An 11,793-nucleotide genomic window follows, 5' to 3' on the forward strand; every position below is an offset into this window, starting at 1 on the left:
TCTTCTTCAGGCTGTAGCCACCCCCTTCCCCCGTGGGTATCATTTCCTGAGCCCCGCTACTGTTGTAAAACACCTATTATTCACCCTCCATTCCCTCCAAGTTCTCCTCAGGCCTCTGAAATCCTGGGGTCCTGGGCAGACTCTGGCATGGGCTCCCTGACCTGGTTGCATCTGTGCAGGGCCTGAGCAGGGACAACTCTCAACGTCCACGACCTCCCGGGGCTGGTGCCACGCCCTGTGAGAGAAGACTTCTCCTCTGATCACCAGCCAGGATCCTAAGAACACCACGAGCCCCAGGCTGGATGGTGGGTGGAAGCATTAAGGGGCGCTCAGGCTGAGCAGCTCTCAGCGGGCAAGCGGAGGGAAGGAGCAGGCCAGGGCGAGCTCCTGGGGTCGCTCTACTGCACCAGGGAACTCGTGTAAGGGAATTCGTGACCCTCAATCAGCTGGCCTGGGGAATCAGGAATCGCCCACCAGAGCAGGTACAAGGGGGTATCAGGACCTGCAGCCCCACCAGATCACGGGGTGGGGGGGGGCGGGGGGGCTCCCTTCCCCAAAGGAATGAAACTAAGCCCTGGCAGGACTCTGCTTCTAGATGGCACCAGGAAAGTAGGGAACAGACGCCCAGCCGAGGCAGTGTTTGGGGCGCAGGCAGAGACACGGGGGTGGGGGGCGGGTCTGGTCTCCGACTCCGGGTGCAGTGGGAATGGTCCGCTCAGTGACCTCAGCCAGCCTGCCAGGGGCAGTGGGGCCGGCCCTTCTGGGAAAGGGGCCAAGCGAGACGCATGGGCCAAGATGGGCGAGGGAAGAGGGAGGGGTGCGGAGCACTACAGACAATCCAACACCGGAGGGGAGACCAAAGACAGAGACAAAAGATGGCTTACTTTTGAGAGGCGCTTGTGAGACTAAGACCATGCATGCAAAGAAGGTATGTGGGAGATGGGGGGGGGGGGGAAGAAGAGGAAGAACAAGAAATCAAACGACAAATTCAGGTGGGAAGCCAGCTCCCGAGCCTCCCGGGGTCCCCTCCCCTTCCCAGGGCCTGTGAGTCCAGCAGGTAAGAGAAGCTTTTAAAGGAGCATCTAGGCAAAGACATATCCTGCTTCCCAAAGGACTAAGGGGGTGGGGGAGAAGAAAGTCTCTGGGAACCATAAGTAGCCAGGTACCCAGGGCTTATTTTATGCCCCTCCTTAGGCAAAGGCCCGGGGCTCAGGTGGCAACTCTGACACACTTGGGAGGGATGGAGAGCCCTGTCACCGTCCTCTTGGCCAGATGAGTACCAAGTAGGTTATTACCAAAGGTCAGGCAGGGTGGTAGCCAGGGCGGAGGTTAAAACGGCATTCCGCAACCTTCCCTGAGGACTCCCTTCCTGGCACTACAGTTGTCCCAAATAATTTTCCCTTCTACCCCAAATTTGGAAAAGGTAGCAGGGCTAAACAGATGACCCCTCCTGATCCCCAGAGCACCTCTCCTCCAAGTCTCAAGGCCCGTGAGGCTCCCTAGCCCCTAAAGAGAGATAACGGTCATTGCGGAGTCATTTTTCCAGCTCACGGGGCCCTCTCGGAGTACTTAGCTGAGATGGTAAAATTTAACTAGGGTCTCTCTCCCCTGCCGGCCCCGCCTCACCTCACTGAATCAAGGCTATCTCTGGGACACTAGGGGCCGGTCACTCACGTCAGGTCCCTGGATGACGGGGTTCTCTGCCTCACTGTCCCCCCAATGCCAGCTTCCCTGCAGCCAGCCAATGGGCAAGGACAGATTCCCCGGCGGGGTCTGGCTCACCTTGGAGTTCTTGCCACCGCTGCGGCCGGACTGCGAGGGGTAGCTGCGCTGCACGCCCTGCTCCGGCGTGGACGGGGACTTGTCCGAGGAGTGGTCTGAGCCCTTCTCCACCATGCTGTCTCCGTCCGGGTTCTGAGGGGGTGGCGAGCGAGACCGCTTCCGGAGGATGGGGGAGCAGGCCGGCGTGCTGCGGTTGGAGTTACTGGCAGTGCTGCAGGGGCAGACAGAGAGAGGGGGCGGGGTGGAGAGGGAGGGGGAGGAGAAACAAGCAGTCAGTGACTGAAGGCCAAAGACGGGTCCCAACGAGCCAGCTCAGGGAGCCAGGGTTCGGGGCTGGGGAGAAATAGGGAGCAAAGGGCCCAGCTATGGACTTGCTGCACCATAATACTGCTGCTGGCCAGGAGGGGGCGGTGGTGTCCACGTGAAATGGAAATAGCAATAGGAAGGGGTAAGTAGGGCAATTAGACATGGAGAGATTCTTTCACCCAGCCATCCATCCGACCATCTGTCTGTCCATCCATCCATCAGATACTGTCAGGACACCCCCGCCCCTCCCCCATTATATGCCAAGAACTGTCTAGGGAACACGGAATTTAAGATCTGAAAGGCTCATCAGAGGTGAGATCAGTACTATCAGCTCATTTTATACATGCTGCAAAATCCAGCTTCTACATTTGGTTTTGGAGATATTTGCCCTTAAAAATAACAAAAATAATCCCACTTTCCAAAGCATTCACAACATATTATTTCACTGGGTCCTTAAATCATTCCACCAAGGTAGTAATGACAAGTGCCATAATTCCTATCTTTAAAATGAAGACCAGTGCATGGCAAAGAGAATCAAGTGTCCTCTGATCACAGAGGGCTTAGAATTCACTTGCAAAAGGTACCTTGTACATCTCACCGTACCAAATCCCCTCACGTCAAGGCTTATAAAACTGTGTAAATATTTAGCTTGTGTTCTTAATGGACTAGAGGAGATGAAGAAAGGAAGAGGAGAGGAAAATTAAGTGCAGTTAAGTTCTAACAGGTGTTTGCTTTGCTCTGAGAGAATGGAGGAAGGAAAGAGACGGGGGAAGGAAAGGTTATGGAGGAAAGAGACGGGAAACGGGAAGGAAAGCCCACGTGAGACTGGAAAGCCAAAGCAGCACGAGGGGAGGGGGTGAAAAGCCCAAGGCCTGGCACAGGGCAGTCAGGGCAGGCTCGGGGCTCTGGGCACAGCCGGATGGATGCGAGGCTGTCAGGGCCCCAGGAAGCACCCTGGGAAGCTGCATCCCCACCTTCCCTCAGCCAGTGGAGTGCAGGGCGGGGAACACTGCCATTTGCATGAAGATCCAGCTGCAACCTCAGATGTCCCACTGGCCCCATCTGCAATGAAAACCACGCCCCTTTCAGCAGAACCTTCCACCTGGGGATCCTTGGCGGAGAGAAAAGGAAGGAAGCCCAAAGGCCCAAACCAGCAAGTGCGGGAGGAGGGCAGCAGTGGAGCGAGGGCAGGGCTCTGACTTTTGGAAGGAAACTGATGGAGAGAAGAAACAAAAGGAGACCAGAGTAAAGGAAGCCAAATGTGACCAGAGGGCATATGGGGACACTAAGGCCGAATGTTTTGCTTTATCCCCAAACAGAATTTGAATGTGGAAACTCAGTTATAATACCAACAACAACTGTGATTTAGAAAGCGGCTCTTCAAGTTCTCACCCCACCGCCAACACCCTCATCCTCTCCGACTTCTGAACTCATCCACTACCGTCTCCAGCCAAACCCCGGACAAAGGAAATTACGTTCTTCTCCCTCGGTTGGAAGAGCTGGGCCTTAGAAGAGCAGCAAGTGGCTCCTGGGCCCCGTCCGGGAGTGGGGGCTGGGGGCCTCGGGACGGTCCGAGGAGCAGAATCAGGCGCTCGCCTCTCTGGGGGCAGCCCCGCCCCCTCTCTCGGGCCAATCGCAACCCACGGCCAAACACTCCAGGGCTGAAACCGTCTCCTGGCACTGTTTCACTGGAAGAACAGCCAGGACCTCTGCCCCTCACCTCAACTAGTTTGCTCAGAGAAGCGAGAGCAAGGGTGTGGATGACACCAAGTGCACGCCTGTCTCGGACACGCGAACGCAAAGCTGGGCTCCTGTCTTTTCCCGAGATAAGGGACATCCTCACATGGTGATTCCAGACCCAGGAATAGAAAGGAGCTCCCTTTATCCTTCCTCAAACTCTGAATCCCTGAGAAAACTGCCTGTTGAGGAAAGATTCGAGCAAAGGGTAGGCAAAAAATCCCAACCGGGAGGAAACTCACCCCAACTACCCAAAACCGCATGAATCTCCGGCGCTCGTGGTCGACGTGTCTAGGAGATGTTCTCCTCGCCTAGTGACCCCACATCAGCTGACCCTCCATGTGCCACCCGACAGGTACCAAAAACTCTGCTTTCAACACTTCAGTCAACAGACAACTTATACTATCACGTGCCATTTTCCTCTCTGTGCTTATAAGGCTGTAGATTTGTGTTGCTCTTGAAAATCTCTCCCCTTCTCCCTGATGACGCACACCTCTCTCTCCTATTCCTCTTGCTGTCTCAGTAGCTGGCTCCTCCCTTGTACCTCCACCAGAAATTTAGTCCTTCCCCAAAGGTGGGCCCTTCACCACCTGAGCCATTTCCTGTTTTCCATGACTTCAACTATGCCTGGAAGCAGAGGACTCCTCTACCTGCTTCTGGTCCTGTTAGCTTCAGCCCAGCAACCCGTTGCCACCGTGATATTTCCTCCAAACATGTCTCACGAGCACCTCAGATGCTCCAAACTGAGTTTGCCGTCTTTCCTCCCAAGCCGCCTCCCACTACTGCCCAATCTCCATGGCATCCTCATTTCCTAGTCTCTCAAGCTGCAAACCCATCTCTTGCATCTCACCCCACAAAAAGTGAGCCACTGAATCCCATCAATTCCATTTCCCTAAAGCTCCCATAACCCATCCTTCCCTTCCACCCCCAGGGCTCGAGTTCAAGCTCTCAACGCCTCCGGCCTAGACTTTTCTAATAACCTTCTAAGTAGTTTTCTCCTCTCCTTTCCTCTTTCGTGCCCATTCACACCTTTGTCCTTGAATCTTTCTAAATAAAAGCCTGATACTATCTTTCTGCCCCCTACTAGCATTCCTATTAAAGTCCAAAATCCTCAGAATAGAATTCAAAGCTCTCTACTGAAAATAATTTGACGCTTCCCTAGATCTCAATACTTTCTCCTTGTACTCGCTCATAGGGTGCCCATCTTCTCGTCCTACTTATCTTCCCCTGGTTTTCTTAATACACATTCTTCTTCCCCTGCCCCCTACCTCCCCAACGGCTCACCACTTATGAAGCGCTCTCTCCCTTCATATGTACCCAGTGGAGTCCTGTTCATCCTTTAAGACCCATTTCAAACCCCACCTTCTCCAAAAAGCTTCTGTAAATCTCCACCACTGAACTGACCAAAGCATTTAACACTTTGGTGTTTAACACCTCACTGGTGTTAAAGTGAAGACCTTCACGCTCCTGGGTGCACGCCTCTGAGCCTCCTCCCTGCTCAACGGGATGCTCTGTAAGTAGTATGAGCTCAGCTAACGCCTGAAGCGAGTCTCATTCTAGTGCACACCCACGGCTTTAACAACCCCCAGGATCACGACAGCTCCCAAATCTGCACCTCCAACCTGCTAATATTAATACAAATAGCTAAAAGTTTAGCCGTGCTTATGAATTCCTGGCACAATGGCAAGCATTTATTAAGGCAGTCTCTCATTTAATCTTCCCAACCAACCTGTGAAGTATTAATGGATATTACCAGTCCTGTTTTTCAGGTGCTAAATTGAACGACTGACAGATTAAGTAGTTTGCCCAGAGTCACACACATGGGTAAGTGGCTGGAGAGGCCTAATCAAACGTAGGCCTATCTGATTATAGAGCTTGTTCCCAGAACCAAGCGCTCAGTAATGTCTGTTTGCTGGGTGACGAGACAGGAGGAAAGAGGAACAGGATTGATGGGGAGTTGAACGGATGGAAAGAAAGAAGGAATCAACTTTCGGCCTCTAGCCTTCAATCCATTCTCTATTTCACTGTCAAAATGAACTTTCCACAAAAAGTAAATGGGTCATTTTTGGCCCTCCTCTGCCCCTGGTTAAAGCTCTCTATGCTTTTCTATCTCCCTGGAATAAAATCTGAACTCCAAACTATGATACAGAAGTTCCCCAACTGTCAACTCCAAGCTGCCTTTGAAAGCTCCGGCTTGGCTACTTCTCCCAGGACACACTCGGCCTCCGCCATCAATCAAGGCCTATTCATGGATCCCCTGCCACGCTCCGTCACTCTTGCACGTTTTATCAGTCTTTCCCACCCAACACTTACACTCAAGACTAAGCCCAAGTATTGCCCTCATGCCCCACCCCATGCTCCACCTCCCCTCTGATCCTTCGCTAAACAAGAAGAAATGTTAGGAGCTACTACAGTCCTAACTCGGCAAAATCACAGCTAGACTCGTTCGATTCCTAAAACTCTTACTTTTACTAAGCTTTTTTATTTATTATTTTTCCCTTTGGCCACGCTGTGCGGCTTGTGGGATCTTAGTTCCCCGACCAGGGATGGAACCCGGCCCTCGGCAGTAAAAGTGCCGAGTACTTACCACTGGACCGCCAGGGAATTCCCCCTAAAACTCTTTTAAAAGGCACTCCATCATCCTACAGATTCGGATGTCCTGCTGAGCAAATAAAACCAATTCTTATGAATCTCATAACCTGTAACACTGTTTTTTCAACAAACTCTACAATGTGTGCCATTAATCTGATCCTGCCACCCTTATTAACAATAGTATTACATTATATTTCAAAATCCTTGGATTTTAAAGCTAAAAATGACCTTAGGTTTGCTGTAGAAAGAAAGGAAAACACGGATTTTGGAAGGGCTATTGGAGTAAGACCCCCCCCTCCTTCAGATTTCAGAATTAACATAGCCAACTCTTAACTTCACATATAAAAAACCTGAGAAACAGAGGTTAAAGGTTAAGTGCCTGGCCAAGGGGATAGGACTGCACATCTGGATCTTCTGTTCCACAAACACTTACTGAGCACCTGGCATAATACCAGGCGTTCAAGTTCATACTGATGAGTCAAAAGGATCCTTGTGCTTGGGACGTTATCATCCGGAAGAGCCAGACACGTATTCTTCTCATCTTAATATAAGCAACAAGTAGTGTGACAGGAGAGAGGAAAGGAATCTCAGTCAGAGGTCAAGAAAGGCTTCCTTGAAGATACGGCCCTTGAGACTTAAGCTGGGTCCTGAAAAATGTGTCAGAGTGAGCCAGGTGAAGGGCGTGGTAGTAGGAGGGAAGAGACTGTTCCTGAAAGAAAAAAAAGACAACCCACAAAAGCCAAAACAACAGCAGGAACAAAGGTATGAAGGCCTAAGATAGCATGGAGTACACAGAGCAGCACAAGGAACTGTGTGTTTTTGAAGCATAACATACTTGAGCGACTGCTTAAGAGATTCTTGTCCTCATCAACTCTCCCCAGTAACAGGTCAGCTGAAACACCCCCAACCACCGTCAACCCACTGCAGGGGGCCCAGAGGTCATTCACTCACTTCCCGTCTCTCCTATTTTATTACTTTTTTTTTTTTGATACGGACCATTTTTTTTTATTTTATAAATTTGTTTTTGGCTGCGTTGGCTCTTCATTGCTGCGTGTGGGCTTTCTCTAGCTGCGGCGAGCGGGGGCTACTCTTCACTGTGGTGCGCGGGCTTCTCATTGCAGTGGCTTCTCTTGTTGCAGAGCATGGGCTCTAGGCGCGGGCTTCAGTAGTTGTGGCACGCGGGCTCAGTAGTTGTGGCTCGCGGGCTCTAGAGCACAGGCTCAGTAGTTGTGGCGCACGGGCTTAGTTGCTCTGCGGCATGTGGGATCTTCCTGGACCAGGGCTGGAACCTGTGTCCCCTGCATCGGCAGGCAGATTCTTAACCACTGCGCCACCAGGGAAGTCCGATACGGACCATTTTTAAAGTCTTTATTGAATTTGTTACAATGTTGCTTCTGTTTTATGTTTTTTGGTGTTTTTGGCCACGAGGCATGTAGGATCTTAGCCTCCTGACCAGAGATCAAACCCGGACCCCCTGCAGTGGAAAGCGAAGTCTTAACCACTGGACCGCCAGGGAAGTCCACCATCTCTCCTATTTTAAAACCTCCATTAAAGACTATGTCACTCCTCCCCTGGTTACTTTGCTAACAAACAGTGCTTCCTTAAGTCTGACCACAGTACCTCATGCTACAGTTTGATCCTGCTTCCCATAGTTAGGTCTGGCTAAAGTCCCTGAGAAACAGGGGCACATGGAAAGAGGACCAAGGCTCTTGGGCTTTCTGTGGCGACCCTCCTGGCCGCATCTCCCACCCCCACTCGAGACGTGGGAGCCACGGCCCCGGTCTGCTTGGCCTTCTGTTCCCATCCTTCTGCCTGTGTAGTCCTGCAAGCTCCCTGATCAGCCACCCACACAGTTTCAGACCCCCGAGCAGAGCTGGGTAGTCAGCTGGTGTCCCAGTGCTCTTCGTTTTTTTTTTAAATAAATTTTATTTATTTATTTATTTTTGGTTCTGTGTCGGGTCTTTGTTGCTGCGCGCAGGCATTCTCTAGTTGTGGCGAGTGGGGGCTACTTTTCGTTGCCGTGCACAGGCTTCTCATTGCGGTGGCTTCTCTTGCTGTGGAGCACGGGCTCTAGGCGCATGGGCTTCAGTAGTTGTGGCACGCGGGGCTCAGTAGTTGTGGCTCGCGGGCTCTAGGTATGCGGACTCAGTAGCTGTGGCTTGCGGCCTTAGTTGCTCCGTGGCATGTGGGATCTTCCTGGACCGGGGCACGAACCCGTGTCCCCTGCATTGGCAGGCGGATTCTTAACCACTGCGCCACCAGGGAAGCCCCCCCAGTGCTCCTCATTTAAGTTAACTTGTTTGCTTGCAGCAAAGTTAACTGTTTCTGCCCCAGGGATTGCAAGATACGTACCTGTCGCCCCACCCCAGAGGTTCCTTTCTGGCTCTCAGGCCACTGTGGGTTCCGGCCCTGGCTCATTCCAAATCAGACCCCCTCCTTCCCACCCCTGGACACTTCATGTTCACTCTATGGTTCGCCCTGAGCCCAGCTCTGCCATGACCTGGATGATCAAACATACGGCTGTCACAACTTCAGTGCCCCATACTGGTAATTTTTTAAAGACTGCCTAATACATTCCAGCGCACCCCACCCCAATAGAAAGAGCATTTAATTAGAAATGTAGAAAGCCAGTTTCAAATGAAACGTTTGTTTGCTGAAGGCCTGCTTGGGCCCTGCAGGGTCGGGATTAATTGCTAGTGTGCAGTGTGAGCAGGCTCAGCGTTGAGTCCCAGCTTTGCCACTTGCTGTGTGACCCCGGCCTCTAAGCCTTATTTTTCTCATCAGACAAATGAGAGATAGTAATACCTACCTCAGAGGATTGTTGTGTTAAGTGAAATAACGTAAGTGAAATCTTCAGTGCGGTGCCCGATACATAATGAATGATCAATAACTATTTCTGAGCTGCTCTTATTGAGAAGGTTTTTGTTCCTCTCTGTAAAAAGTGGAATAATTATCCTTGCCCTTCTTCCTCAGAGGGTTATATGGACATGCTTTGAACGCTCCCAAACGTTACTTCCCATAGGAGGGACCAAATCTACATGGGGTGCTCTCTTGAAGTGCAAAATCCCAGCCCCACCCCCACTCAATAAATGACAGTCTCCGGGGGATGGTCTTATGAATCCGCATTTTAAACAAGCACCATAGCTCATTCTGATGCACCCCAAAATTTAAGAACCAGTGTTCCCAAAGACTAAACCATATAAGGATCAAGGGATCAGTGACCTTATCTGCCCCAGATGACAGAAACCTGCTTATAACTCTCTTGAGTGCATCAGCTATTCAGTGTCCACCGGGTGGGTGGACTCGCTGTAACAGAAAGTCAGTTGAGCTTGTCAGAGGAAGTGCCAATGGAAGAGACCCCAGGGCTGCTGGGGAGTGGGCTTGAAGGTGTGGTTCTCAATGTAATACTACGACTCAGCACACCTTCTTTTGGTGCAGGAGCCTGACAATTATCATTAGATCCCACGCCCACAGCCATATTACAAACACCGCTCCCCTCCCTGCCTTTAGTAGCATCTAGTTAAAGCGGATTCCGATATCGAGCGCTTCCTAATTCCTAACAGCTGACTATTCTGTTATCTAGCTATGCCCGCCCCCATCCCCATGCCAATTCTGAAGTTTCATCAGTAATCCTCCTCAGCTCTTTATAATAGCACTGCAAATATCCATGCAAATTAGCCAGCTCCACTTTGAATTTTCCCATAGCACATGTTCCAGTGTCTGAGATAGGATGGCCATAGGTGTATTTGCATAATAGTTGCATGAAATTTACATGCTTCCTGCAAATGCCTCCATTAGATCTGTCCACCTAAACTGGCTCCAAATTCAGAGTTGACGAGGATTTCCTGAAGATGGTTGTTTTTCAATCCCTTTCTGTATTCCTGCTTGTCACTTAGTGTCTCTGTACCCATAAATCCACAGCACGGTAGATGGGAAGGGCAGACCCAACCAGAACTTTGCAGAGGAGGAAAAATAGCCCAGATCACAAATCCCAGCTGGGCCCCAAATTCCTCTTGGGCCCTCCTCCTTGGAGAGCAAAATACCAAGTCATCTAGAAAAAAAATTTCCCAGGCCTGCTTCAGTTATTGTTATGATGTCCCGGAGGTCCAGGTCTTGGCCCCCTTTACCCATGAAAATAAAACCACAGTCTCAGGTCCCCAAGGGATGATTGTTGCAGAGAAAGAGTCAGAGTCCTCTTACTGTTATGGATGGAAGCACAGGCCCAGGGAGATGATGTGACTGTCCACCAAGGGGTTAACAGGCAGCTGGACAGAGTGCTCAGCAGTGTTTAAGTCTCAGTAGCTTTTCCCCCCATGCTTTTTAGGATACTGGATGGGGTGGGGTTTTGAAAGGATGGAAAAATGTACTATTGTTCCTCCTAAGAGGAGCTCCTGGTGACCATGTATAGAACTCACTCTTTGAGAGCCTATCACTTAGAATCTAAACCTGGCAACAACTCTGCCATTGGGTCCAATTCCTTCTCTTAGGGAGAAAAAGCCAACTGTGCTTTTTGTGTCAAACTGTGATTACCTGGTTGAAGAAAGGGGCCAGACAGCTTCTGAAGAGATGCCTTTTTGTTGTTGCTGGGGTTTTTTGTTGGTTTGTTTATGGCATAGAGGTTCTCTTCCCAACTTATGCTAAAGCAGGTCTCTCTCAGCCTGGTCCCAGCATGCCACACTTTGGCCTGGATGTAGCATCGTGTTGCATTTCAGCAAAGGGCAGGGAAGGAGAGGAATCCTGGGATAATGCCTTTCTTTCCTAACACAGTTCATACAGTGCAACTGCAGAGCCTGACACTGAGCAGGCCTCCCTCCACTGCTGAAAGAGCAAGATTTAGACAGAGATGAACATCTCTCTCCCTCTCTTCTGTTCTAGTAACTTGCTGAAATGCCCCAGGGGCTTTCCAAGTTGGGCCTTTGGGTGAAATATACACAGTGTTCAGGGAAAGGCTCTGTCTGAAATTTGGAACCAAGAAGGTGGAACTAGACTGTTGCCAGGTCAGACCATGGGCAGAGACACCTTACAAATGGAAGCCTGACAATTCTCCAGACTTACTCTCTGGCCACTGGTCATCCAAACATTGGTTCACAGGGTCCACGTGGCCCAGGCCCCACCCTCTCTCTGCACTGTGTCCCTCATTGGTCTCCATCTCTGTAGATAATTCAGGGCACTTCTTATGGCCAGTAAGTTCCACGGACCCATTCTTCCTTCCCTATCTTGTTCAAGTACCTATGGAAAGCTATTTTTTTTAAATCTTACAAAGGGAATGAAAGGTGGCAGAGCCCATCCAAAACATCTGCAGCCAGCTTCTAGGTACACCTTCCAGGTGCATTCTAGATACATTCTCATTAGGGAGCTACTTACATACTAGGTACA

General features: G+C 50.6%; 1 protein-coding gene across 1 annotated transcript in view; it reads right to left on the reverse strand.

Annotated features, from left to right (window-relative positions):
* GRAMD1B (GRAM domain containing 1B) overlaps positions 1–11,793 on the reverse strand; it is a 176,738-nt gene that overhangs the window by 45,451 nt on the left and 119,494 nt on the right. Inside the window, exon 3 of the mRNA XM_029209028.1 lies at positions 1,783–1,993. Within this exon, the coding sequence (XP_029064861.1) occupies positions 1,783–1,993 (211 nt within the window). The remainder of the gene's footprint in view (positions 1–1,782; positions 1,994–11,793) is intronic.

This window comes from Monodon monoceros, unplaced genomic scaffold (assembly GCF_005190385.1).
Source record: "Monodon monoceros isolate NGI ecotype Baffin Bay Population unplaced genomic scaffold, NGI_Narwhal_1 Super_Scaffold_7, whole genome shotgun sequence".
In the NCBI taxonomy this organism is placed as follows: Eukaryota; Metazoa; Chordata; class Mammalia; order Artiodactyla; family Monodontidae; genus Monodon; species Monodon monoceros.